General features: G+C 64.4%; 5 protein-coding genes and 2 non-coding genes across 9 annotated transcripts; 2 read left to right on the forward strand and 5 right to left on the reverse strand.

The window, feature by feature from the left end:
* Nucleotides 1-513: 513 nt before the first annotated feature.
* On the reverse strand, nucleotides 514-3,475 carry TRIM54 (tripartite motif containing 54). The gene is made up of 10 exons (XM_072331877.1): nucleotides 3,308-3,475; nucleotides 2,980-3,152; nucleotides 2,424-2,595; nucleotides 2,239-2,334; nucleotides 1,765-1,998; nucleotides 1,645-1,667; nucleotides 1,393-1,517; nucleotides 1,218-1,310; nucleotides 1,040-1,078; nucleotides 514-634 (listed from the first exon to the last, which is right to left on the reverse strand). Exons 1-10 carry the CDS (start codon nucleotides 3,473-3,475, stop codon nucleotides 624-626), a joined length of 1,134 nt encoding a protein of 377 aa, XP_072187978.1. The 3' UTR covers nucleotides 514-623.
* Nucleotides 3,476-3,739: 264 nt separating this feature from the next.
* DNAJC5G (DnaJ heat shock protein family (Hsp40) member C5 gamma) lies at nucleotides 3,740-5,826 on the reverse strand. Its single transcript, XM_072331878.1, has 4 exons — nucleotides 5,615-5,826; nucleotides 5,108-5,321; nucleotides 4,417-4,561; nucleotides 3,740-4,161 (listed from the first exon to the last, which is right to left on the reverse strand). Exons 1-4 carry the CDS (start codon nucleotides 5,725-5,727, stop codon nucleotides 4,079-4,081), a joined length of 555 nt encoding a protein of 184 aa, XP_072187979.1. The 5' UTR covers nucleotides 5,728-5,826; the 3' UTR covers nucleotides 3,740-4,078.
* A 374-nt stretch (nucleotides 5,827-6,200) lies between these two features.
* Nucleotides 6,201-12,994, reverse strand: LOC140249759 (uridine-cytidine kinase-like 1). 2 transcript variants are annotated; one of them, XM_072331874.1, is made up of 14 exons: nucleotides 12,941-12,994; nucleotides 11,592-11,698; nucleotides 11,322-11,492; nucleotides 11,019-11,090; nucleotides 10,739-10,928; nucleotides 10,592-10,653; nucleotides 10,225-10,241; nucleotides 9,649-9,747; nucleotides 7,960-8,053; nucleotides 7,802-7,864; nucleotides 7,313-7,435; nucleotides 7,126-7,233; nucleotides 6,888-7,044; nucleotides 6,201-6,800 (listed from the first exon to the last, which is right to left on the reverse strand). In XM_072331874.1, the coding sequence occupies exons 1-14, from the start codon at nucleotides 12,972-12,974 to the stop codon at nucleotides 6,727-6,729; spliced, it is 1,371 nt and encodes a 456-aa protein (XP_072187975.1). In that variant the 5' UTR covers nucleotides 12,975-12,994; the 3' UTR covers nucleotides 6,201-6,726. The 2 variants fall into 2 exon arrangements, with proteins under 2 accessions (XP_072187975.1, XP_072187974.1); XM_072331873.1 differs by lacking the exon at nucleotides 12,941-12,994 and adding an exon at nucleotides 11,973-12,249.
* SLC30A3 (solute carrier family 30 member 3) lies at nucleotides 12,443-15,958 on the forward strand. Of its 2 annotated transcripts, XM_072331876.1 has the most exons (8): nucleotides 12,443-12,557; nucleotides 13,263-13,453; nucleotides 14,429-14,575; nucleotides 14,648-14,801; nucleotides 14,877-15,066; nucleotides 15,139-15,244; nucleotides 15,387-15,521; nucleotides 15,602-15,958. In XM_072331876.1, exons 1-8 carry the CDS (start codon nucleotides 12,496-12,498, stop codon nucleotides 15,745-15,747), a joined length of 1,131 nt encoding a protein of 376 aa, XP_072187977.1. In that variant the 5' UTR covers nucleotides 12,443-12,495; the 3' UTR covers nucleotides 15,748-15,958. The 2 variants fall into 2 exon arrangements, with proteins under 2 accessions (XP_072187977.1, XP_072187976.1); XM_072331875.1 differs by having other exon boundaries at nucleotides 15,387-15,932.
* Nucleotides 15,959-16,000: 42 nt separating this feature from the next.
* Nucleotides 16,001-22,376, reverse strand: GTF3C2 (general transcription factor IIIC subunit 2). The gene is made up of 17 exons (XM_072331872.1): nucleotides 21,910-22,376; nucleotides 21,182-21,479; nucleotides 20,702-20,796; nucleotides 20,469-20,546; nucleotides 20,251-20,349; nucleotides 19,952-20,173; nucleotides 19,746-19,857; nucleotides 19,491-19,608; nucleotides 18,590-18,621; nucleotides 18,279-18,408; nucleotides 18,040-18,184; nucleotides 17,712-17,873; nucleotides 17,499-17,586; nucleotides 17,266-17,394; nucleotides 16,938-17,069; nucleotides 16,563-16,670; nucleotides 16,001-16,461 (listed from the first exon to the last, which is right to left on the reverse strand). Exons 1-17 carry the CDS (start codon nucleotides 22,374-22,376, stop codon nucleotides 16,282-16,284), a joined length of 2,595 nt encoding a protein of 864 aa, XP_072187973.1. The 3' UTR covers nucleotides 16,001-16,281.
* Nucleotides 22,377-22,694: 318 nt separating this feature from the next.
* LOC140250837 (U1 spliceosomal RNA) lies at nucleotides 22,695-22,858 on the forward strand. Its single transcript, XR_011903294.1, has one exon. It is a non-coding gene; the product is annotated as a U1 spliceosomal RNA (small nuclear RNA).
* Nucleotides 22,859-23,693: 835 nt separating this feature from the next.
* Nucleotides 23,694-23,857, reverse strand: LOC140250835 (U1 spliceosomal RNA). Its single transcript, XR_011903292.1, has one exon. It is a non-coding gene; the product is annotated as a U1 spliceosomal RNA (small nuclear RNA).
* Between the last annotated feature and the right edge of the window lie 1,490 nt (nucleotides 23,858-25,347).

Here is a 25,347-nt window from a genome sequence, read left to right on the forward strand (position 1 = left end):
CACCTCCATCTCCGCTGCGTCCCCACCTTGCCTTATTTGCAGCCCGTGGTAAGACCCTCCCCAAACACCCCCCGTTCCAGGCTGAGCATCCCCGATTGTGCCCCATCCCCACCCCGCAGCCGTCGCTGCCCCCCATCCCCTTCTGAAGGCCCAACGGCTTTGGGTCCGGCACTCGGGCTGCACACCCAGCTGGGAGCTGTGGGGCACAGAGACACCCAGTCCCCATCCCCGAGCATCAGCAGTGACGTGGGGTGGCTGACGTGGGGGGCTGACGCAGCGCGGTGCAGCGGTGGGGTGGGGGCACAGGCTGTGACCCACCGGTAATTGCGGCGCTGTATGCTCAGCCCGGCGCTGTTTGCTCGCTGCACCCAGGGGACGCTGCTGCCAGACGGAGCTGCGGGGGTGGCAGACGTGGGTGCTCCCCCCAGACATGGGGCTGCAGGCACAGTGCAAAGCCCTGGTGCAAGGGAACCCTGCAACCAACTCATCCCCACACACCACACCTCACAGCGTCCTCTCGCTCAGTTTAATGAGGGCTGGAGGCAGCCCCACTGTGTGGGGGCTTCGTAGCAGTTGTAGGGCTGTAGGGTTTGCTGGTGTCAGTGCTGTGCCGTGAGTCCAGCTCAGTGCTGACCTGCACCAAACATTGGCCTCAGCGCTGTGCCCAGCACAAAGTCCCCATCTCATCCCAATCTTATTCCCATCTCATCTCATCCCCATCCCATCCCATCCCATCTCATCCCAATCCCTATACCCATCCCTATCCTATCCCCATCCTCCCTCCACCCCTCTCCCCATCCTCATCCTCACCCATCTTCACCCCATCTCCAGCCACCCCATCCCCATCCCATCCCTATCATATCCCCATCGTCACTCCCTCTCTCCCTCCCCACCCATCCTCACCCCATTCCTACCCCATCCCCTGTTACCCCATCCCCACCCATCCTCACCCCATCCCCTGCCACTCCATCTCTATCCCATCCCCATCCCTCTCCCCATCCCATCCCTACACCCAGCTCATCCCCACAGAGCATCTCACCATGGGGAGAGCTCAATGGCTTCTGCCTCGGCCCCACATCTGTAGAGAAAAAGCATTGGACAGACGGAGAGAGGGACACACGGTGAGACCACGCACCATACATGGCCACGCTGCAGCCACAGCAGCACCATGGTGACTGTGGCACAGCATAGCACGGCACGGCACAGCACGCTCTCACCTTCAGCAGCCTCAGGTGCCTCCAGGCTCTCCTCATCCCCTGCACCTTCACTGCTGTCTGTGGGTCCATCCCCATCGTCCTCACCCAGCGCTTCTGTGGGGCAGAGGCACATCTCAGTGTGAGGACATCCCTGCTGCAGCCCCAACCCGAGGCAGCGCCCACCCCACGCTGGCACCTGGCTGGAAGTCGATGGTGCGCAGCATCTCAGCCACATGGTCCACATTGATGGAGAAGTGGTCCATACTCTCATAGCCGGGCTCAGGGCGGCTGCTCATCGACACCTTGGACATGTCTGTGATCCTGGGAGTAGAGCAAGCAGCATCAGCCCTGCCCACCCACCCCCCGTGCCATCCGCATCCCATCCAATCCCATCCAATCCCATCCAATCCCATCCAATCTCATCCCATCCCACCCTACCCCCACTCACTTCTTCAGGAGCTCCTTGGAGTGCTGTGGGGGAAAGCAGAGTGCCGTCAGCATCCCAGGAGCAACGCACCAAGCCGCAGGGCGCAGGGCAGAGCGCCCCGCACACAGCCCCCCCAGACACCTGCAGGTACACGGCCATCTGGGGTTCCTCCATGGCCTGGATGGCCGTCTCCACCAGCTTGGAGGAGGCCTCCAGGTGGTCCCCGTACTGCCGGATGAGGCCGCGCACGCGCTGCACCTTGCCCTCCTGCTCGCGGGCGATGCTCTGCAGCAGCTCCTTCTTGCGCTCCTCCAGGATGCTGCAGAGCGAGTCGAAGCGCAGCCCCACGTGCTGCTTCTGCCGGCGGCCGTTCTCCTGTAGGATCCCCCCCCCCCAGGGGCTCAGGGGGCTGCCACGCTCCCAGCCCAGCCCCACAGATGGCGCTGCCCCCGGGGACACCCGTATTTATGGCCGCAGTGGGGATTTCCCTCCCAGGAGCATCCCACCGTGTGGGCACAACCCACCGGGAGGGGGGTCCCGAACCACGCAGACCCCACACGCGGGGCCTGGGGAGGGGGTCGGGGTGGGGGGAAGGCACACATCGGGCAGCCCCACCTCGATGGTGCGGCAGATCTCCTCCATCTGCGTGATGATGGCCTGGATGCGGTCGTTCCCCGCCACCAGCATGGCGATGCCGTCGCTCAGTTCGCTCTGGGGGCGGAGCGGCGTTGAGGGTCGCACCGGGAAAGCCCTCCCACCGTGCCCGCTCTCTTGACCCCCCACCACTGGGGGTCACCCACCTTCTGCCGTTGGTACACGGCGGGCAGAGGGGCGACCTCGCAGTCCTTGTGGGCGCCGAACACCTTGCAGAGCGAGCAGGTGGGCGCCTCGCAGCGCAGGCAGTAGATGTTGATGCGCTCGTCCTCGTGCTCCTCGCACATCAGCTGCTGCTCCGCCTTCGCGTGCAGGGGGCTGCGACGGGACGGAGAGGGCGCTGCGCCCCACGGCACGGCCCCACGGCACGGCCCCACGGCACGGCCCCACGGCACGGCCCCACGGCACGGCCCCACGGCACGGCCCCACGGCACGGCCCCACGGCACCCCTCTGCCCCATAGCATCCCCCGCCTCACTTGCACCCCCAGCCCCACAAGTGCCCCTTTAGCCCTAATACCCCCCCACCCAGGCTCATTACCCCTCCTGTCCTCTGCACAACTCTCCATACCCCCACAAGCCACGGCACCCCCCTGCCCTACCTCACCCCACGGTGCCCCCCAGGAGCCCCTTTAGCCCCAATCACCCCCCTCCCCATCCCCACGGGCTCCCTCCACGCGTGTCCCGTGTGGGCCGCCCCGCACCGCGCCGACTCTTGCTTGTAGATGTCGATGATGTTCTCCACCAGCAGGTTCCGCTGCAGCCCGTACACCCCGTGCCGGTCCAGCACCACCTCGTGGCGGCACGACGGGCACCGGAACCGTCCCCCGGACGGCCCCGCGCCGGAACCCCGCGACTGCCACAGCGGGTTGGAGGCCTGGGGGGGAGGCAGGGGGGAAAGGAGAGAGCAGGGAGGGGGAGTGGGGGGGGTTAGCGAGCCGCTCCGAGAGAGAGATCACCCCCCTCCCGTGCGCGGAGCCCCCAACCCCGGGCACGGCGCGCCAGGTCCCTGCGCCCCGCAGCGCCCCGCACCTGGAAGACGTCGTTGGCGCACTTGCGGCAGAGGTTGTGCTGGCAGGGCAGGATGACCACGGGCTTGGTGAACATCTCCAGGCAGATGGGGCAGATGAGCTGCTTCTCCAGGCTCTCCATGCTGCGCGCTTCCGCCAGCAGCGGCTTCAGCCCCACCGCGAAGTTCATGGCCGCGGTCCCGGTACCTCTCCGGTACCGCTCCGGTACCGCTCCGGCCCCTCACTGCCCCGCCGCGGCCCCGCAGCGCTAATTTTAGCCGCCCCCGCCCCGTCGGGGCCGCGCAGCTGTCGGCGGCGTCGGGTGACACTGAGTCACGGCGGGCGGCCGTCCCACCGCCGGGGTCACTCCGTCCCGACGCCCCCCGGGAGCGGCACGGCGCTGCCCCCCATAGCCCAGCCCCACATCCGCCGCTCCGAGACAAGAGAGCACAGCGCCGAGCCCGCATCATCCTTTAATGGTGCCCAGAAAACATACACAAACCCACGGAAAGTGCCTGAAGGGTCCCAGCCCCAGAACGACCTCTCCGACCCCTCCTCTTTCCCCTCCCCTCCCTCCCCCCCCCGTCAGCCCCAGAGCAGCGTTTGGCACCCAGCTCCCGTCAGGGGGGTCCGGCCCCGGGCTTACAGTGCTACCGGTCTCAGTCACAGCGCTGTAGGACGGTTTCACCTGAGATTGTGCCACCCCCCACCCCAAGATGGGGTCCTGGGAAGCGGCGGTGGTCCCGGAGGAGGCTCTCCCCCCCCCCTCTCCCCCTCCGGTACGTAGGTGGCCCTATGCCTCGCTCCTGGCTCCTGCAGCAGGCAGGGGCTGGGCGTTGCTTGCAGGGGGCTGCGCTTCCACCGGGACCTGCGGGTCTGGAAAGAAAACGTGTGGCTCAGTGGAACCGGGAGGGAGTCCTGGGGGTCCCAGCAGCGACCTGGGGCTGCCCCCTGGCACCAGCACAGCCCTCGTGTCTCTGTTCCTCTGTTAAGGAAACCAAGAGAGCCCCCAACCCACGTGTCCCACCAGCCCCCACCCCAGCAGGTGGCCCCCGAGCCCGGTGCAGCCCCCCCTGCAGGTCTCTGTAAGCCGGGAGCATCGTGGGGGGGTCATTTTGGACCCCAACTCACCGCCACCATCGTCCGCCTCCAGGTCCTTGGGGTCCACATACTTATAGGACTCGTCCTCGCGGGGTGGGCAGCACTTCCCGCAGCAGAAGAAGCAGCAACAGAAACAGCAGCAGCAGGTCAGCACACCGCAGCACAGCGCCAGGGCCTGCGGGATGGGATGTCACAGCCTGTGGCTTCCTAGAGACCCCCAGGGCTGCCCTGAGACCCCCAATATGCCCTAAGAGCCTGGGATTGCCATGAGACCCATGGGGCTGCTCTGAGACCCCAGGACCCAGCTGCCATGGAGATCCCCTGGGCCACTATCAGACCCCAGGGCCACCCGAGACCCCAGACTCAGACACTATGAGACCCCAGGGCTGCCTTGAAACCCCTGGGGCTGTACACTGAGACCCCTGGGGCCACCCTGAGACTACCAGGGTCACCCTGAGAACCCAGCATCCAGCTGCCATGAAATCCCAGGACCACTAGAAGACCCCACTTCCATCCTAAAACCCCAGACCCAGGCACTGTGAGACCCCAGAGTGACCTTGAGACCCTTGGAGCCTCATTGACACCCCTAGAGCCACCCTGAGAATCCAGTGTCTGGCTGCCCTGAGATCCCCAGGGCCACTCTAAGACCCCTGGAGCCACCGTCAGACCCCAGCGCAATCCTGAGACCACAGACCCGGGCACTGCGAGACCCGGCTCCCACCTGGAACCACCACTGGGACATGAGGAAGTAGTGACGGACGGCATCGTCTCCGAACTGCTCGGCCACGTAGAGGCCCAGCGACCCGTACTGATCGTACAGCTGCCTCCGGTCGGCGTCGCTGAGCGTGGCGTGAGCGCTGTTGATCTCCTTGAAGCGTTCGGCGGCCGCCGGATCGTCGGGGTTCTTATCGGGGTGGTAACGCAGCGCCAGCTTCCTGGGGGCACACGGGGACACGGCGCGGTACGGCACGGCCCGGACGGAGCGCTACGGCCGCCCCACGCCCGCCGTACCGGTACGGAATACACGGCCCGCCCCACGCCCGCCGTACCGGTACGGAATACACGGCCCGCCCCACGCCCGCCGTACCGGTACGGAATACACGGCCCGCCCCACGCCCGCCGTACCGGTACGGAATACACGGCCCGCCGTACCGGTACGGAATACACGGCCCGCCCCACGCCCGCCGTACCGGTACGGAATACACGGCCCGCCCCACGCCCGCCGTACCGGTACGCCCGCTTGATCTCCTCGGGCGAGCTGCCCTTCTCCAGCCCCAGGACGCGGTAGAGGCTCTCTCCGACCCTCGACAGTTTCCGCTGCGGCCTGCCCGGCTCCGCCATGGCCTCGGCAACCGCCGGGGGGCAGCGGGCTCGAGGCGGAGCCCGGCCGGTACGGCAGGGAGCGCGGAGCCGCGGCCGCTTCCGTCCGTCCGTCCGACACCGCCCCGAGCGGGCGGAGCCTGGGCTGCGGGCCGGCACGGCACGGCCGGCGGCGGGCAGCGAGAGCCGCAGCGCCAGCCTCCAGCTGCAGCCTCCCCTATCAGCCCCTATCAGTCCCCCAGAGTAGCCCCTGGAGCCCAGCACTGACCCCTCCCCCAGCCCCTGGTCTCCCACTCTAGCCCCCAGGTTTAGCCCCCCACCCCGCCAGCCCCCATCCCCCCGCACTAAGCCACGAGCAGCAGGTTCCAGCCGCTGCCCACCCCACCGGGGACACCCTCGGACGGCACCCAGAGCCACCCCTCTGCCCCCGGACACCCGCGGCCCCCCCCGCAGCGCCGTGACCCCCACCTTCCCCCCCATCGCTCTGAGCCATCGGCGGTGGCCGCGCTGCTCCTTTATTCCAGTACAAAACGAAGGCGGCCACGTACAGTACGGAGCGGGCGGAAAAGCGGAAGAGGGGGGGAGGGGGGCGCTGCCCCCATGGCCCCCGGCCCGAAGAACCTGAGCAAGAAGCGTGGCACGGCCCAGCCCCGGAGGGATGGGGGGCCCGAGGAGCAGCCCCTGCGCCAGCGTGGTCCCCTTCCCCACCAAAAAGGATCTTCAGGGGTTACAGTACGGCCCCACCGCCACGGGGCTGGAATGCAAAGGAGTGTTTGAATATCAAACCCCCCGCCCCGTGCCGCGCGGGGGTGATGGAGTGCAAGGAGGAGCCCCCCCGCCCTCCCCTTCCCCCATCCCTGATGGTCCGCAGCAGCACCGAGGGGGCGGCTGCTCAGAATAAATACAAATAAATACAGATTCCAGCAACGCAGGACCCAAGCTGGGACCCCGCTGGGTGGGGGGAATGGTGGCACTGTAGCCCCCTACCACCACCCCCCCCCCCCCCCGGGGCCGTCGGGCTCAGCAGTTCATGGCTTCGCTGTCGGTGCAGGCGGGCGGCGCATCGGTGCCAAAGTACCTGTCCCCAAAGTTCCCTGTGGGAAATAAGGGAGGAGTCGAGTGGGGTGACCAAAGAGGAGCAGCACCCCCTTTCCCCCCCCACAGCCCCCTCCTGCTCTCACCGATACCGGGGATGATGTGGAACTCCTCGTTGATCCTCTTGTCCACAGCCGTGGTGATGATGCGGACGCGGGGGAAGGCGTAGGCCACCGAGTGCACCCCCATCTCGGCCATCAGCAGCGACAGCAGGAAGATGCGCTCCTCCGGCACGTCGTGGTCCTGCAGCACGGCACCATCAGAGCCCGGCCCTGCTCCCCAGCGGGCTGTGAGCCCCCACACACACCCTGCCCGGCCCCTCACCAGCAGCACGCGCACGGCCATCATGGCGGCGGCGCCGGTGGACACGGTGCTGTCCATGAGGATGACGTAGTCCTCGCTGATCTCCTTGGGCAGGCGCAGGTAGTGCAGCTGGGGGAGGGAGGACGGGCGGTCAGGCAGCGAGGCGGCACGCTGGGGGCTCAGCCTGGGGGCTGCAGGTGCTGCTCACCTCGGGCTCCCCCGTGTCGTGGTTGGTCTGGATCAGGATCTTGCCCAGGCGGATGTCCTTGCAGACGGCGGTCAGCGCTTGCTCCATGGTCTCCCCGGCCCTCAGGATGGACACGCCGGTGATCTACGATGGGAAAGGAGCCCTGCGTCACGGCCGCATCCTCAGCACTCAGTGTCCCCCTGCCCAGCCCTGCTGAGCCTCTGCCTGCCTCGCTCTGAACCCAGCTCCTCTCTGGGGGCTCCCATGGGACCTGATGGGACCCACAACTACCCCTTGGAGCTGGTCAGCCCCCCTTGCGGCTGACCAATGGTTGGCCAACAGCTGACAATTGGCCAATGGTTGACCTAGCAATGGCTGACCAGTGGTTGACCAGCAGTTGAACAACAGTTGGCCAACAGCTGCCTGACAGTTGATGACCGGTTGCCCAATGGTTGACCATTGCACTGTGCCACTTGGTACCCAGCGGGTAGGGAGACCAGTATATCTCACCCGCTGCCTATGGAACCGCTTTCCCTCATAGGTTGTCCCCTGCGGCGTCTCCACCGTGACTGACTGCAGAAAGGAAAGGTGGAGAGAGTGTGGGCAAAGCCGTCCCCACGTGGCCCCGCTGCCTCTGGGGTGATGGGGATGGAGGGTCAGGGCCGTACCTTTAGTGGGAGGAAGGAGAGCGCGTGCTCAATCAGCAGCCGCATCAGGCGCTTGGAGTAGAAGATGAACTCGTCCCTGGTGGTGTCCTTGTTCCTGGGGGAGGATGGGTGCTCAGCAGCCGTGCTGCCAACAAGGGACGTGAGCACGGAGCAGCCCTTGTGGCCGGAGCCTGGGGACATGCTGACAACATGGGAGGAAGCCTATAGAGGTGGCGGGGGTTTGGAGCATCTCAATGGGGAACAGCTGACAGCCCTGAGACCGTTCAGCCTGGGGGAGAGAAGGCACAGAACTGTGGGATTCTGTGAGATTCTGAGAGGTGCGGCGAGACTGCGCCAACGCTGCCGTGCTGAGGGAGGAGAAAGCAAACAAACAGCCCACAGCACGTTGCTTTCTTGACAACACAAAGGAGACGGAGGAGCCCTAAGAGCTCTCAGCTGGTCAGCAGATGGAAGTGTCGGCGTTGGCAACGGTCCCCGAGAGGCAGAAGGATATTGGATATTTTTATGCCGTATTTTGGGACATCATCTCCCACTTCTCGCCATCGCACGGCGCAGATGACAGACAGCCCACCAACGGCAGCGCTGGAGAAGGGCAAAGCAATTGCTTCTATCTCAACTGCTTCTATTCTATTGCTTCTATCTGCGCTCAGATCTGGGTTCCTTGCAGCCAGGAGCTCTGCGAGGACCAGGAAAACCCAAGAAGCCTTAGCACAAATCAGGCAACGCATCCTGCCAGGGCACAAAGTCCAGGAGCTCAGGGCAGGGCTGACCCAAGCCCTGCAGCCTCGGCTGCCAGCACACATCCTGGAGCCCTTCCACATGTACACAGGGACCGGCGTGCAAACAACGGCAGGGCAATGCCGTTCTGTGTCCACACAGGGCTACCTGCTGCTCCCCAGCTCTGCACAAGAGCCGAGGATTGCCCTGGAATCTCCTTCTTGAGATGCCAAGCTTGGATTTGCCATGACGCAGCGAGCTGCTCAGCTGCTGCCAGCCTGCAGCGCTCACAGACGGCTGCAACACGGGGAGCCCCAGAGCCAAGCAACGGGGCTGCCAGCACCCAGCGAGTGGGAAGGCAGAGCCAAAAGAGGAAGGCTGATCACCTCCAAGCACCAAAAGCCAAAGGCACTGAGCCGCCCCCAAACGCAGCGCCCTTCCACCAGGAGAGTTTCTCAGCTCAGGTTCCTAAGAACCGCCTTGCTTCAGCTTTCCTCCCTTCCCGTGGGCTGCTGTAGGATGTGAGGGGGTGGCTGACGGGCCAAGCCAACGCCCCTCATAAATGTGGTGTTTTTCCAGTTACCATCTGGAAGAGGCAAAGTCCGCCTCCCCACAGCCCAGGCTGCAATGCACGGCGCTGCCGGTGAAGGGAGATTAGCGGGGCTGATCCCCTCCTCCCGGGCAGCTGAGCCAGCGCCCAGCTCTGAGCAGATTAAGGTTATCAGACACTTGTGGCCTGGGAACAGGAAGGCAAAGCAACATGTCGCAGGTCCCACAGGATTAGGCCTCGACCTTACGAGCGTGCTATTGCCACCTAGAGAAAGCAGAGCGTCGGGCAGGGAACAAAAACAAGAGCGAGGGCAAAGCTGTGGGGCAGAAGCCGGGTCCTGCTGGAAGAACTAAGGGGTGGGATGGGTAAAGTGACAGCAGCCTTTGTACGGTCACAGTACAGCCCCCGTGGGAGGCACTCACCTGATGATGGTGTGCATGCCCCGCACCTGCGGCGTGTTCTCCAGCACGCTCAGTGTCGCCGGCAGTGGCTGCCCCTGGTGGGCTGAGGCCAGAGCTGCCCTGCAGCAGAGAGCAGCGGTCAGAGCCATCAGGTGCACACAGAATGCAAGGTTCTGCCAGCACCTGGGCAGTGGGGAAGCGGCTCTACGTGGGCAAGGCATGCTGGGTGCTGCTATGGGACACTGCAGCACAGCGTGAGGACTGCCCTGCTGCAGATACCCGCGTGATGGACCAAATACCAAGGGAACCTGCAGCTTCCTTCTATGGGAGCAACTTCCAACCTTCAGGGCAGGAATTGTGCTCCACAGAGGGATAACAGCAGCACTTGGAGGCAGCCCCGCAAACACAGCACAGCTGCATGCACCCCAAATGAGCTGCACGCACAGCATCCACCCCTGAGGAACAGCACTCAGACAACTCCGCAGAGCTTCAGCCAGCAGGGATGGGGAAGAAGGAGAACAAGAGGACAGCAGGGGCTGGCAGCCATTCCCCCCCCCCAGAGCTGGCCGTAGCCCAGCCAGCAGGTCCACAACGTACCTGACAGTGATTTCGCGCTGGGTGGGACAGCAAACATTCAGTGTGATAAAAGGGAGAGGAAAACAAGAAGGGACATTTGGTCACTGTGCCAACAGCACTGGCCCAGCTCCCATCCCTTCTCCTGGGGCTGCACAAGGGGAAAACCTCGCCGTGACCAAGACTGGTGACACCAGGGACAAGTGGGATGGCAAGAGCTGCTTGGGACCAAGGGGCCAGGAGGATGAGGCCGCAGCACAAGCAGGATTCCACCCCATCCCAGCCCTTGTCTGCCTTGAGTCACGTACAGGGGCGATGCAGAGACGCACGGGGTACAGAGCAGTGAGCAGCCCCCTCCTCACCCAGCTCCCACCCCCCGCCAGCCGCTCACCTTTTCCAGCTGGCTGTGCACGTGCTGCACAATCAGGTCCAGCGCCACAGAGTTCTCCCCACCTGCCCGCAGAGCACAGACACGGGGTGGGGGTGAGGAAGCACAGCCAGCACCGCAATGGGGTCGGGTACGAGCAGAGCATCTCACCCCGGGGCACCACGATGTCTGCCACCTGCACGCTGGGCTCGATGTACTGCTCGAAGGCCGGCTTCACAAACTTGTGGTACTGCTTGATGACCCCCACGATGTCGCGCCCGCGCTCCATGATGTCGCGCTGCAGCCGCCGCACCAACCGGATGTCCGAGTCCGTGTCCACAAACACCTTCATGTCCAGGAGCTGGAACACTGGGAGGGGTGAGCGCCCCCTATGCGGACCCCTCCCCCCAACAGCCCTAAGGCAGCCCTGGGATCCCCTACGCAGCAATACCTTCAGCAGCTCCTTGTTGGCAAACGCCAGGATGCCCTCAAACACGATGACGTTGGCCCCATAGACGGTTTTCTGTGGGGAGAAAGGCGCTGAGCTCACCCTGCCCCTCGACTGCAGCATCCCACCCCCTCTCCCACTGTGTCTTAGCCCCAGGGCTGGGCTGGGAGGGGGGTTTCTTGCACCCACACTCAGCACGCAGCCACCAGGGGCCATTGCGGTCACTCCATATCTCAGCCTTCAGCACAAAAGCACAAGCCTTGCCCCCTGCGCCCACTGCCAGCCCCACAGCCCCAGGCCACACACCCACTCTCGGCGCCGGCTGTGCGTGGTGAAGTCGTAGACGGGCACCTTCACGCTCTTGCCTTTCTTCAGCTTGCGCAGGACGCTGACGAGCAGCTCGAAGTCGAAGGCATCCGGGTGGTCGAAGTTGTAATCGCTGCGGGCCGCCAGCGCCTGCTGCCCCTCGTCCAGCACCTGGGAACGGCAGCACGTTGTGGCTCAGCAGCACGTTGTGGCTCAGCAGCACGTTGTGGCTTAGCAGCACGTCGTGCCGCACCAGCCCCCGGCCCTCACCTTGTAGAAGGAATCCATGGACAGCAGCACCACCCAGGGCACGTCCAGCGCCTCGATGATCCGCGTGGCCACCGTCGTCTTACCCGAGGCGCTGCCGCCGCACAGCCCTGCGGCGAGACGGCACCGTCAGCACGGCCCGGAGCCACAGCCCGGTACCGGGCCGAGGTCCCCGATCCCAGCCCCGGATCCAGACCGAAACCGCAGCCCTCGCTCCCACGCGCCAACCCCGGCTCAACCCCGAAGCTCAGACCGCACGCTCCGAACCGGGCCCGGCCCATCTCTAAAGCGCAGCCCCAATCCCCAGCCCAGCTTCAGATCCCGCAGCCCACGTCCCACCCGCCCGCCCCGATCCGGGCTCCCCCCGCCCCGCCCGCCCCGCACCGATGACGAAGGCCTCTCCCACGGGCGCCCCGGTCTCGCTGTACCAGGGCGGCCGCCCGGCCGTGTAGATGGTCCGCTTGCTGGTGCGCAGCAGCGGCGGCTCGGGCGGGCCCTGGCCTTGACTGGCGGTGCGGCGGCGCGGCGGGGCCAGCGGCAGGCGGCTGAGCAGCGAGCCCAGCGAGCCGGGACCGGGGCCGGGGCCGCGCTCGGGCCCCGCCGCGCCCCACTGCCCGCACCGCTCGCCCGCGCCCAACGCCGCCATCACCGCGCGGCGGCCGCGGGGCCTGGCGGGAAGGGGCGGGGCGAACGGCGGGGCCACGCCCCTCGCGGAGCACGCAGGCCACGCCCCCTCCGCGGAGACGACGCGGGCGGGATCGCGCCAGGGGCGTGGCCTACGGGCTGGGGGGCGTGGCCTACGGGCTGAGCGGCGCTGTCCGGCCACGCCCCCCGAGGCGGAGAAGGGGCGGGGCCACGGGAAGGGGCGGGGCGTGCGGGGTCCCGGCGCCGCGCGGTGCTGCCCGGCATGGAGCGACCGGCCGCCTCCGGTACCGAGAGCGCGCGGCTGCTGGGAGCGCGGGGACACAGGTACCGCACGGCCCGCACCGCAGCATCTGCAGCCCCGTACTGCCGTCGGCGGCCCCGGCACCGCATCACCGGCACCACATCACCGGCACCACATCACCGGCACCACATCACCGGCACCGGCATCCCATCACCGACACCGGCACCGTATCACCGGCATCCCCATACCGACATCGGCACCCTCAGCACTCCATCGCTGGCATCGGCGCCCCATCACCGGCACCGGCACTCCATCACCAGCATCACAACACCGGCATCCCCGTACCGGCATCGGCACCCCCAGCACCGGCATCACAACACCGGCATCACAACACCGGCACTCCACCACCGGCATCACAACACCGGCACTCCACCACCGGCATCGGCATCCCATCACTTGCACCCACCTCCATCCCAGCGCTCCATCACCGGCACGTCCATCCCGACACCCCAGACAGCACGTCCATCCCGACACCTGCATCCCCACCACCCCCATATCCCCATCACTCACTGCTCCCCACCCCGCCCCCAGGACCCGCAGCCCCCCCCCCCCCCCTCATGCCGTTCCCATTTCGCTGTCACCTCCACCTCTGTGCCACCCTCGGCTCCCCCCACAGGCGTCCATCTGACAGCAGCACCCCACTGCCACCCCCCGCACTGCTACCATCCATCCATCACCCCGTGCCGGTACCACCCCCACCCCCACACCGGTACTGCCCCCCTCCCCAGTCTGTTCCCAGGTCCTCAGGACGCCCCAGCCCTGCTGCCCCCTAGGAAGGACACACAGGAGCCGGGGGGGGTCCCACTGTGCCCCTGCAGCCCGGCCCCCCCCGGCCCCATCCCAGAGAGGCTCCAAGCACGGAGGCAGCTGAGCATCGCCTGCAGCGTCTGCTGTGTCTTCATGGTTGGGGAGGTGATAGGTAAGGGGATGGTAAAGAATAGGACATAATGGGGTGAGATGAGGTGTGACAGGATGAGTCAGGATGGGACAGAATGGGAAAGGACGTAATGAGACAGAATGGGACATGATGGGATGAGGTGGGACATGGTGGGATGGAATGGGATGGGATATAATGGGACATGGTGGGATGGGATGACATGGGACATGGGATGGGGCAGGATGGGATGAGATGGGATGGGATGGGACATGGTGGGATGGGACATGGTGAGATGGGACATAATGGGATGAGATGGAATCTGGTGGGATGGGATATGATGGGATGGGACATAATGGGGTGAGATGGGACGTGGTGGGATGGGACATGGTGGGATGAAGTGGGACATGGTGGGATGGGGTAGGATGGGACATAATGGGATGAGATGGGATGTGGTGGGATGGGACATAATGGGATGAGCTGGAATCTGGTGGGATGGGATATGATGGGACATAATGGGATGAGATGGGACATGGTAGGGATGGGACATGATGGTATGATGTTGGACATGGTGGGATGGGGCAGGATGGAACATAACAGGATGAGACATAATGAGGTGGAGAGTTGAGATAGAACAGGAATGGGATGGAGCATAATGGGATGTGATGGAATGGGGAGATTTGATTGGGACAGGATGGGATACAATGGGGTGGGGAGAGGGGACAAGATGGAACACGATGGGATGGGGAGCTGGGATGGAACAGGATGAAAGATAATGGGGCAGGATGGGATGGGGCAAAATGGGAAAGGACATAGTAGCACAGGGTACAAGATGATGGGACAGACAAGGAGTTGGGCTGGGACATAATGAGGTAGGACATGATGGGATGGAGAGTTGGGAAAGGATGGAAATGGGATGAGATACAATGGGATGAGATACAATGGGATGAGGAGTCAGACTGGGACAAGGTGGGACATGGTGGGATGGGATGCTGTGCCAGAGCCCGGTGCCGCCCACAGGTGGGTACCTGGCACACAGCCTGGCCATCATGACGGACGCAGCCCACCTGCTGACAGATGTGGGCAGCATGGCCGTCAGCCTCTTCTCGCTCTGGGTGTCCACCCGCCCGCCCACAGCCACCATGACCTTCGGCTGGCACCGCTCAGGTGAGGAGGGCTCAGCCCTGGGGCTGCCCATCACGGTGAAGGGTCCTGCTGACCTCCCCATCCACCCTGCAGAGACGCTGGGCGCTCTGGCCTCCGTGCTGTCCATCTGGGTGGTGACGGCAGTGCTGCTCTACCTGGCGGCCGCCCGCATCCTCAGCGCCGACTACGAGATCGAGGCACGCACCATGCTGGCCACCTCTGCCTGTGCCGTGGGTGCCAACCTGGTGTACGTCCCCCCACATCCACCCCCAGCCCCAGATGTTCCCCACGGCCCCGGTGCTGAGCGATGCCCTCCCTGCAGCATGGCCTACGTCCTGCACCAGGGCCACGGGCACGGCATGGGGGGCTATGAGCAGCTGGAGGGGAGCTGTCTGCCCGGCCGTGCCCCCCTGCCCGGCAGCACCAGCGTCCGCGCCGCCTTCGTGCACGTGGTGGGGGACCTGCTGCAGAGCGTCGGCGTCCTGCTGGCCGCCACCATCATCTACTTCAAGGTACGGGGCTGGTCTCTGCCCTACGTGGGGGACACCGCAGCCCCATGTCAGCCCTCCTCTGTCCTTCTGCAGCCCCAGTGCAAGATTGCAGACCCCATCAGCACCCTCTTCTTCTCCGTCTTCGTCCTGGGCTCCACCATCACCATCCTCAGGGACGTCTTCAGGGTTCTCATGGAAGGTGAGGGGGAGGGGGGGGGTTCCTCAGGGCTGCAGCCCCCACCCCACAGCCCTTCCCTGTCCCTCCCAGCCCTATGGGGAGAAGCTGTCCCCAGCCCCAGCCCCAAATGGAGGAAGGGGCTGGGGGTGACCCCTTGGCACAGGAGCCCCCCGAGGAATGGCAGTGACTGCAGTGACGGAGGAGCTGCTGGCAGTCAATGGGGTGAGGGCCATCCACGACCTCCACGTGTGGGCGCTGACGCCGAGCCACCCCCTGATGTCTGTGCACGTGGCTGTGGGTGAGTGCCCCACACATTGCACACATCCCACAGCACAGCCCGGCCCTGTGGGGCTGAGCCACAGTGCCCATCACCTGCAGATGCCACAGCTGACCCCGAGACGGTGCTGCAGGATGCCACGGGGCGGCTGCAGCAGAAGTTTGGCTTCACGGCATGCACAGTGCAGGTGGAGCGGTACCTGGAAGGGGTAGGAAGCTGCCCACACGGCCACAGCCCTCTGGCATGAGCCCCCCCCTTGTGTTGCGGGGCTGTGGCAGTGCCTGGGGGCCACAGCTGCACCTTCTCCTCCCGCTGCCCCCACTGTAGGGCAGGGAGCAGGGCAGCGTGGGGCCGGAGCTCGGCCCCTTCCACTCTTTGTGTGTCAGTGTCTGTGTCTGTCTGTGTTTGTCCCATCGTGTGGGGCTGCAGCCCCAATAAAGGTGTTGGAGAGCAGCCGAGGGCTCAGCACAGGGGAACTCCAATGACACCACCATTACAAAACGCACCACTTTACTGCACTGCTGCCACCACAGCTCAATGTGAGCGATTCCAGAGGCCCCAGCACCAGGGTGGGGGGGGGTGAGGAGCACAAGCGCAGCCCCACACGTGGCCTCAGCCCAGGGCAGGGACACAGCTGCGGTCCCACTGCCCGCCCTGCACCAGCACAAAGCACAGCACAGAGCCCTCTGGGCCCCGAGGGGACAGCGGGAGCACCGGGTCCCTGGGGAAGGAGCACCAAGGGGGGCAACGCAGCCCCCATAGCCGCAGCGAGGGGCTGGGGTTACTCGGAGGGGGGGCTGACAGGAGGGCTGGGCTGGGAGCTGTAGCGGGCACGGCTCCGTGGCAGCAGCTGTGGGTCCACGGCAGCTGCCAGCCCTGCCAGGCAGTGCAGGCGCACGATGCCGGCCTGTCCCCCTGACACCAGCCAGCCGCACACATCCAGGTTGGGGCTGAAGCGCACCTGTAGAAAGGGGGTTGTCAGGAGGATGGGGGGGGGTCCCACACCCTGGAGATGGCACAGGGAGCTGGGATAAGGTGGGTGGGGGCAGGAAATCGCCTTACCTTGTGCAGGGCTTCCAGTTGCAGGCGGTCGAGGCTCAGCTCTGCCTTCCCCTCCTGCTTGTGCATCCGGCGCATGGGCTCCCGGCTGGGGAAGTTCTTGAAGCTGCGCTGGGGGTGGGGGTTGGGGGAGGCAGGCTGTGGGCACACTCTGAGGTGCAGAGGGTGGCACCCCCAGACCCAACTACAGCCCCCAGGCTCTGTCCTGGTGCTGGGTGAGCTGAGCTGCCCCCATCCCACACACCCCCTTCTCCTCAGAGGTCTGTTCTGCCCCATACTCACAGCTCTAAGACTGAGCAAGGGCTGGGAGCCACAACCATCACCCCCAGTCCCACGGCTCCTAGCCAAGAAAGCCCAGCTCCCCCCTAACCCTCATACCAGATCAGTGTCCCGGAACCGCACGTAGGCTGTGGCCACCATCTCACTGTAGTGCCGGGTCCTGGGCAGCACTGGCTCACTGCTCCCTGGCACTGCAGGGCTGCAGGGCTGCAGGTCAGCTTTGTACACCGGCTGGGGAAGAGAAGAGGCTGAGGGGCAGGGGTCTACACCCCTCTGAAGGGACTATGCCCAACACTAAGGCACGTCAGGCTAAAAGGCAGAGGACAGGGCAGGGAACCCAGCCCCAACGTCCCACTGTAGTGCCCAGATGGGAACACAGAGCAGCACTTTTCCATTGGCACAGCAGCCTCCCAGCCCCGTTCCTTACAAATCTGCGGTCCGAGGAGCGCTTGACATTGAGTGGGTTGACAGCCAGGTCGGGCAGCACCGCAGCCACCAGTTCGCCTGTGATGTCCCCAGCAGCCACCGTGTTCAGCCAGTCTGAGCCTGAGATGCTCTGTGGGAACAAAAGAGCTGGGGAGCAGCTCCCAGCAGTGATGGTGCCGTGCCCCAGCTATCTCTGGGACTGCTGCACGGCATGGAGCTGTGTCTGCCCCTTACCCACACAGTCCCCTTGCGAGGAGCCACAAAATATGCCTTGTATCCCAGGTACCCAGCATCGATGTAATGGATCCCACAGAGACCATAACTGCAATGCAAAAGGGTGAGAGCTGAGCTCAAGAACAGAGCCGTGTCCCAGCCCTCCTGCCCTCAGAGCATTGCCTCTTGGAGGGCAGGAGCCCACCCGTGCCCTGGTGACCTCCCAGCACTCACGAGGCATAGCAGTTGTCCTGGGCCACGGTGACACCGTTGTAGGGCAGCAGCCAGGCCACCTCAGTGCTGAGGAAACGCTTGATGCTGTTGATGGGTTCGTAAAGGCGCCGCAGGTCCCAGAATTTGATCTTTCGATCTTTCCCTACCGTGACCAGGAAGTTGCTGAGAACCAGGAGAGAGGCGGCACTGAGACCCCAGGGCTGAGCTGTGCCACCGGCTGCACACCACGGAGCCTTCAATCCCAAAACCAGCCAGCATCTCAGGCACTGTTAGCACCGAGCCGGCAGGAGCAAAGCCCTGCCAACTAGCAGCTCCACGCTCCACTCACCTGTTGGCTTTGCACCACTCGATGCTGCGCACAGCGTGGTCGTGGGCCAGGAAGCACTGAAAAGGGTACAGCTGGAGGGAGCCGTTGGTGTAGGACACGCGCTGCAGCGGGGATGTGGTCAGCAAGTTCCAGATGGCCACTGTGCCTGCAGACAGAGGTGTGCTGCTATGGTGAGCTGCCCCAGCACCACAGGTTGGAGCACAAAAGGCGAGAGCTGCTCCCTGAAAGCAGGGACTCACCGTCATAAAACCCCGCCGCAAGGTGCTGGTGGGGCCGGGAGGGCATCCAGGAGAGGCTGAAGCACTGCCCGCACTCGGTTGCGCTCCCTGCCTGGATGGAGCCCACCCGCAGGGTGGTGGTACGCTGCACCTGCAGGGAGAAAGGGCACAGGTAAAGCCATGTTCTAGCACCGCTTGTCCTGGCAGTGGGAGACACACAGGGCCGGGAGCACGGTGCTGGGGGCAGCAAGCTCTGCGGGCTTCCTGCTGCCCCCCAGATCCCCGCCTGCAGCAGGCAGGAGGCACGGCGGGACAGCAGCAGGGACACTGACCTTGCAGATCATGTGCTTGTATGGGGACCCATCTGGAAGAGAGCAGAAGGGGGTCAGGGCAGGAGCTGCCGGCAGCCTTGAGCTTGGCACGGTGCTCCCACATTCCCACCCATCCTGCTCAGGGCAGAGTGCCCACTGCAGCCCAGCGCTGCTCTCCTGCACCCCAACGTCACGCACGCACACACTCGGGTGCTCACAGGATCCCCAGCACCAGCTGAGAGCCCATCCAGCAACACCACGAGTGCTGGGGTGGGGGGGGGGGGATGACAACAAGCTCCATGCCCTGCGCTCAGCAGGAATCCAGGCACATCAGCACCCTGCGCACCGCAGCGGAGGCGGGAAGATGCAGAGAGCCATGCATCATCCCCGGCACCGCAATCACTGCGGGGTCACAGAGCGGGGAGGACCGAAGCCCCGCACTGCACCAAGCCCAGGGCAGCAGATGGACGCGACGCGCGAGGATGGGACGTGATGCCGCAGCACGGCCGCACCCGGCTGCTCCGCGGGAGCGTTGCAGGCTGGAGAAGGATCCAACCCACCCCCACGTGGGGCTGCGGCAGCAGCGCAACCCATCCGGAACCGGCACACGGACTGGGGCTGGGGACACGGGAAACCCATTTCCCATTGTCGGAGGCGATGGATGGATGGGGGCTGTCAGCTGCGGCTGAGCGGCCCCGAGCAGCTCATCAATCTCACGCGGCTGCCGGCAGATGGGAGCATTACAAGGACCATTGGGCAGCACCAGACCTGATCAGAGCTCCGGTCCCAGCCACAACGTACAGCTCCCAGCCGGGAGGAATGAACACGCAGCTCTGCCTCAATGCGGCTGCAGCCACGCTCCAGCTCCGGGCTTCCCAGAGCTCTGGGCACAAAGGAATGAGGGCGGCGTGGCTCTTCCTACCTTTTACCTGGGTTCTCATGCAGCTCTGCAGCGCGCCAGGGTGCGGGAGGGCGTACAGCACCACGCTGCCATCTGAGAAAGCAGCAGCCAGGAGGCCGAGCCGACTCATCCGCGGGTGCTGTAGGACAGGCACAGGCTCTCAGCCTCCCCCTGGTTTTTGAGAGGAGCCTCGGGATCACCACGCTCTGCCCAGGGAAGGCAGCGCTTTGGCACAGATGCGAGCAGGGAAAACCCAAGGCCAGCCCACACACCCACCTTTGTGGAACTGCTAGGGGGCTCCCAAGCACCGCTGGGGCAGAACTTCATGTCCCACACGCAGCCGTGGTCAGCAGCGATGGCGTAGGCCAGCCCAGCTCTGTCAGCAGAGCTGTGGGTGGAACTGTGAGTAACGCTGGAGCTGGAGAGCAGCAGCCCCACCACCGGGACACAACGGCCCCATGCTGTCCCTCTCTACCACTCACCCCTCCTGCAGCGTGCCCAGGCCCCAGAGCTGCAGCAGCGCGGGGCCCTGGTACAGCCCCACCACGCTGTGCGTCTCCTCCATGGTTCTGTGGCAGTACAGAGCCACGTACTGCGCAGCCGCTGCGCCCTCCGGCGTCGGGCACCACTCCATGGCCCAGACGGGGCCGCCCACAAAGAAAGCTGCATCCCGGCGCTCCTCGTGGGGATACAGGGAGCCGAATCTGTGGTGAGGAAGGGTCAGGGCAGCAGGCAACAAACAGGGGCTGCACGTGGCGGGACCCCAAGATCACCCACTGACCTGTTCAAGCGGTACAAAGCACCGCCATCCTCAAGGCCCTCCCTCTGGATGGAGAAGAGAGGAGACTTCTCCTCCACCGGCAGGTATGGGGCGGCTTCGCTGGAGAGGAACAAGTGTGAACGGTGCGTCCTGCCCCTACCAAAGGGTGACCTATGCCATGGCCACCCCCCAGCACTGTGTCCCTGCAGCTGGTCCCTCCCAGCGCTGCCCACAAGTACCTTTCAGAGAGACACATCCAGTTGTGTGCCAAGGGGATCCAGTCAGGGAATTCCCACTGTGAGTGCACCTGCTCCCTCCTGCAGGAGATGCCACGGACATCAGCACTGACTATGCTGAGCCCAGCAGCCAGGTCCTGCCCCACACGTGGACCCTGGGAGGGGCTGCCCCTATGCCATCCCTATGCCCACAGTGCGGCACAGGATGCCCCCACAGCCTTCCCAACCCCACTCACAGGCTGCAGGTGAGGCTGGAGCATTTCTCCACCGGGGCCATGATGGAGTTGTGGAAGCCATTGGGAGCAACGCCACGGCACAGGGGCTTGGATCTCTGGGAACGACAGTAGAGTCAGAGAAAGATTTAGCCAAAGGGCTGCCCCCACCTGCCCAAACAACCCAGACTGAATCTCTCTATAACCACCCAACACCGCGTCACTGTGCTAAGAAGCCTGACATCAGCTCCAGCAGCAGCCCAGGAACACACTCACTTTCTTCCCACCCACTCTCACTCCCAGTTTCCTCTCCAGGAGCTCACTCCCACCCTCACACTGTACACAGCACAACATTACCCCTACAGAATCCTGTTTCAGGGCAGATCTGCTCCAAAGAGCCGGAGTGAGAGGGGGACACGCGCACACACAGCCAGTGAGAGCTCACTTTGGGACACTTAGAGCATATAAAGCAAGCAGCAGTAGAGGAAAAGCACTTCTCCTTACCCCTCCTGATGATGCCCTCACACTGTGCTCCTGGACTGACTCCATTTCAGAGTCCTCACTGAGTGCTGCATCACTTTCCTCCTCCTCCTCCTCCTCCTCCTCTGCCTGCAGCAGTACATCCGTAGAGGGCACAAAGTCAGCATCCTGGGTGGGGTCATCACTGTTGGCATCTTCCTCCTCCTTCTTCCTCCGACGCTTCCTCTGGACACGTTGGGGCTCCTGGGGGCCCTCGGTGGGAGCTGGTTGCTGGCACACAGACGTCAGCTCTTCTGCCAGCTTCTGGAGGTACAGCAGTGCCCTGTCACAGAAAGGCAGCGCCCTTTAAGTAAGCAAGTAGAGGTGCAACACCAGCAGCACATCTGTGTAGCACAGCGGCACCCAGCCCAACCCTAAGGGTCTGTGGGAACCACTGGGAAGGACCAACCCAGACACGGAGCTCCTTGCAGGCTCAGCATCGCCCTCAGCACCAAGGAGCCCAACGGGGCTGTGTGGCTCCAAGTCGGTATCGGTTCACAGCGTGTGGCTGGATGCATCACCCACAGCCCCCCCAGGGCACCTCCGGGCCCACCCGCATCTCTATGGGGCTCACACAGGTCTCTGTCTCTCCCCGGCCGGAGTTGATCCCGCAGCCCCCAGCTCCTGGAGCCTCACACGCCCCCTGAAGCGGGACCAAACCCTCCGGGAGCAGCCCCCGAAGCCGCCCGCCCGTCCCCCGCAGCCCCGCTCACATTTTGGCCGCCCGCCTCCTGGGCCGCCCTCCCGGGGGGGTGTCGGGTCCATCCGGGCCGTCCCGCAACACGCCGGGACCCTGCAGGCCCCGGGACAGCCGCAGCAGCACCTCGGCCTCGGGGCTCCGCGAGGCCTCCCCGCGCCCATCCGCCTCCTCCGGGTCCGGGCCCTGCGGGTCTCTCGGCGCCTTTGGGCCGCGAACGGGCCTTTGCCGGGCCTTCAGCCCCGCCTCCCCCGGTGCCGCGGGCGATGACAGCTCCCGGGAAGCGCCACGACCGCGGCAGCGCGGCCCACGGGCCCCGGCGGCGCTGGACGCCATGCGGGGGAGTCCCGGAGGCGCTCTCGCGGCGCTCAGGCCGGCGCCGCCCGCATGGCTGCCGCCCCTCCGCCGTCCGCCACAGCCACGCTCAACACCGGGCCCGGAACCCGCAACATGGCGGCGCGCGGCGCGCGGAGATGACGTCATGACGCCGAGACGTCCGGTCACGTGACAGGAGACCGTAAGACTGAACCATCAATGAGAAAGATATTAGGGCGGGGACAGCGCAACGACTGGGCGGGAATATGCAAATAAGGCCGCGCTGCATGCCGGGAAAGGAGCATCCCACACATCGAGACCGCACGGAGCCCTGTTAGACCTCGGCGTAAGGAACGGTGTGAGGGGTGCGGGATGTGGATAACGGGGAGGAGCGGGGAGAAATAGAGTGGAGCTTTGGGGTGGGAGTCGCCGTGTGTTCTGAGTTAGTGTCGGGGTATGGGGAGCGGTGCGAGGGGAAAGCAAAGCATACTTACCTGGCAGGGGAGACACCATGATCAGGCAGGTGGTTTTCCCAGGGCGAGGCTCATCCCTTGCACTCCGGGTGTGCTGACCCCTGCGATTTCCCCAAATGCGGGAAACTCGACTGCATCATTTGTGGTAGTGGGGGACTGCGTTCGCGCTCTCCCCTGGCTTTGCTGGTTTAATGATAGAACTGTATGAGCTGAAGGGAGAGGCAGTCGGTTTTCAGTCTGTAAGCGCAGGTTGGGGTTGAGACCCCCGCAGGAACCTGGAGCTGCGTGAGTCGCTGCGGCCCAACTTGCTCCATCCGTGCGCTGAGCGATGCGGCAGATGAAGCTGCCCGGCCGCCATCCGTTGGAGAGTCTTATTGACAACTGTCTGGCTGAGAAGGGTCACATAAACACAGCGCAGCTGAACAAGCAGCCGTACCACCGCAAGGACAGTAAGAACAGCAGTATGCCCTGAGATGGTGAGAAACGAGCCATGGTTCTGTGAACTTAACGAGGGAGTAACTATCAGGACCATAACCACAAGTAGCGAGGATACTTGGGGATGGGATGGAATTGGGAACCAATGATGAGCTCCGCTTTTGCACTATGTATGAGCTAATTATCCGCATTATAAAGGTACACGCAGCCAAGCAATAAACGAGACCAGCTGATTATGTCGATGACAGCTGCGGTCGTTTGCTTTTCTCCCGCCGTCTCCGACACCATCCGTTGGATCTGAAGGTGCTGCCTGACAAAGTTGGCGGCCCCTGTGATGGAACCGCAGCGTCAGCGGATGCAGGAAGAACAAACGATGTCATCGACCTGGACCCGCGCGGGGCGTTCGGCACCGGAGAGAAACGGACCGGACGGGACTTTCCGAGTCCAACCGCAGCCCGACCTCGCGTTGTTCCGCACGGCGCGGCGCGATCCTTACGCCGAGCTCAGCGTCTATATAGGATATATACGAATAGAAGAGCAGAAATAGCTCCGCGTTCTGTCATTAAACCAGCAAAGCCAGGGGAGAGCGCGAACGCAGTCCCCCACTACCACAAATTATGCAGTCGAGTTTCCCGCATTTGGGGAAATCGCAGGGGTCAGCACACCCGGAGTGCAGGGGATGAGCCTCGCCCTGGGAAAACCACCTGCCTGATCATGGTGTCTCCCCTGCCAGGTAAGTATGCTTCGCTCTCGGCCCGAACCGCTACACACGCCCCGACACCGGCCCACAACACGCGCCGACCCGCCTCCACAACGTCGGACCTGCTCCGTCCCGCTCCGCCCCTCCGTGCTGCCCACGCCGACACCCACGCGGTGCCCACGGGTGTCCACGCTCGTTCCGTTCCTGCTTTATCTCGCTCCCGTCATGCCGCGCGCGGAGCGATCTGCGCTCTGATCTGCATATGATTTGCATGGCCACGCCCACTCCCGCCGCAGACTCGCTCCCAGCGGCGCCTCGGCGGGGCCGTGCCGAGCAGGATGGCGCTCGCAGAAGCTGAACCGCAGAACGGGCTGGAAGGGACCGCGAAGCTGAGCGGGAGAGAGGCTTGGAATCGAGACTCGATACGAGACAGCAGCGAGATACAACGTTACTGAGGCAGCCATTGATAACAGCCGTGACGGGCAACGTGTATCAACCTGCGATTGGCCAGACGGTTCTTTGTGTCACCCATCAGCTGACGATGCTCGCTGTGCTCGCTCCTACTGAGCGCCGGGTTCCTGTTTCTCATGGGAGCTCTCCCAACGTTGTTTGTTCGTTCCAGCTGCTACTTTGTTCATTCATAACATCCCCGCGTCCTTGAAGCCCTTGATGTGTCCGTTCTCCTTCAGCCACCCGCCCACGTTGCTGTGCGGTTCCAATCCCTGCTGCAATCACGGACACCTCCCTCTGGCCCAGTTGCTCCCAGCCCATCCAGCCCGGCCTGTCCCCATAGTGGAGGTGCTCCAGCCCCCTGACCGTCCCCATGTCCCCCATCCGGACCTGCTCCAGCAGCTCCATGCGCTGCTTGTGCTGGGGCTCCAGAACTGGACGCAGGACTCCAGGTGGGGTCTCAGATCCGAGGGGCAGAACCACCTTCCTGGCCCTGCTGGTCCCCTTTCCATTGATACAGCCCAGGATCCACGTGGCCTTCTGGGCTGTGAGCACACATTGCGGCTCACGTCGAGTCTTTCACCAGCTGACACCCCACATCCTCCTGCTGCTCTCCGCCATCCTCCGCCCAACCTGTACCTGTGCCTGTGGTTGCTCCAACCCACACCCAGCACCTCGCACTCGGCCTTGTTGAACTCCATGAGGCTGCCGTGGGCCCAGCTCTCCATCCTGCCCGGCTCCCTCTGTAGCGCCCTCGTCCCCTCAGGCAGAGCAGCCCTCCCTCCCAACTCGGTGTCACCCACAGACGTACTGAAGGTGCAACTCAGTCCCTGAGTACAACTTTCTGAGCACACAACACCCTCCAGCTCCTCCTGTTTGTCCCCGTGCCGTGTGCGTTGCTGTCAAGGCACCTGAGCCGGGCCTCCTTTGGAGCAGCACAGCCCTCATAGCCCTCGTACCCCCATGACCGCAATGGGGTGTCTGTACAGCCAACAGCCTCACCCCAACCCTGGTGGGAGAAGCCACAGCTGTTGTGTCCTGAAATCACCATCACAGAACGGCCTGGGTTGGAAAGGACGGC

This window comes from Excalfactoria chinensis, chromosome 3, assembly GCF_039878825.1.
Source record: "Excalfactoria chinensis isolate bCotChi1 chromosome 3, bCotChi1.hap2, whole genome shotgun sequence".
Taxonomy (NCBI): Eukaryota; Metazoa; Chordata; class Aves; order Galliformes; family Phasianidae; genus Excalfactoria; species Excalfactoria chinensis.

Coding starts and splice junctions, on each gene's coding strand:
- TRIM54 (XM_072331877.1), bottom strand. CDS start 3,475: ATGAACTTCGCGGTGGGGCTGAAGCCGCTGCTGGCGGAAGCGCGCAGC. Junction 2,335..2,423: donor CCGTGTACCAACGGCAGAAG/GTGGGTGACCCC, acceptor CTCCGCCCCCAG/AGCGAACTGAGCGACGGCAT. Junction 1,518..1,644: donor TCCAAGGAGCTCCTGAAGAA/GTGAGTGGGGGT, acceptor CTCTACTCCCAG/GATCACAGACATGTCCAAGG.
- DNAJC5G (XM_072331878.1), bottom strand. CDS start 5,727: ATGGCGGAGCCGGGCAGGCCGCAGCGGAAACTGTCGAGGGTCGGAGAG. Junction 5,322..5,614: donor GAGATCAAGCGGGCGTACCG/GTACGGCGGGCG, acceptor GTGTGCCCCCAG/GAAGCTGGCGCTGCGTTACC. Junction 4,162..4,416: donor GGAGGCGGACGATGGTGGCG/GTGAGTTGGGGT, acceptor TTTTCTTTCCAG/ACCCGCAGGTCCCGGTGGAA.
- LOC140249759 (XM_072331873.1), bottom strand. CDS start 12,234: ATGGCGGCGTTGGGCGCGGGCGAGCGGTGCGGGCAGTGGGGCGCGGCG. Junction 10,929..11,018: donor CCAACAAGGAGCTGCTGAAG/GTATTGCTGCGT, acceptor CCAGTGTTCCAG/CTCCTGGACATGAAGGTGTT. Junction 10,654..10,738: donor AGACATCGTGGTGCCCCGGG/GTGAGATGCTCT, acceptor CTCTGCGGGCAG/GTGGGGAGAACTCTGTGGCG.
- SLC30A3 (XM_072331875.1), top strand. CDS start 12,496: ATGGAGCGACCGGCCGCCTCCGGTACCGAGAGCGCGCGGCTGCTGGGA. Junction 12,558..13,262: donor CTGGGAGCGCGGGGACACAG/GTACCGCACGGC, acceptor CCCCCTCCCCAG/TCTGTTCCCAGGTCCTCAGG. Junction 13,454..14,428: donor CATGGTTGGGGAGGTGATAG/GTAAGGGGATGG, acceptor TGCCGCCCACAG/GTGGGTACCTGGCACACAGC.
- GTF3C2 (XM_072331872.1), bottom strand. CDS start 22,376: ATGACGTCATCTCCGCGCGCCGCGCGCCGCCATGTTGCGGGTTCCGGG. Junction 19,858..19,951: donor CTGGGCACGCTGCAGGAGGG/GTGAGTGGTAGA, acceptor TTCCACCCACAG/CTCTGCTGACAGAGCTGGGC. Junction 17,070..17,265: donor GCTCCTCGGACCGCAGATTT/GTAAGGAACGGG, acceptor TCTCTTCCCCAG/CCGGTGTACAAAGCTGACCT.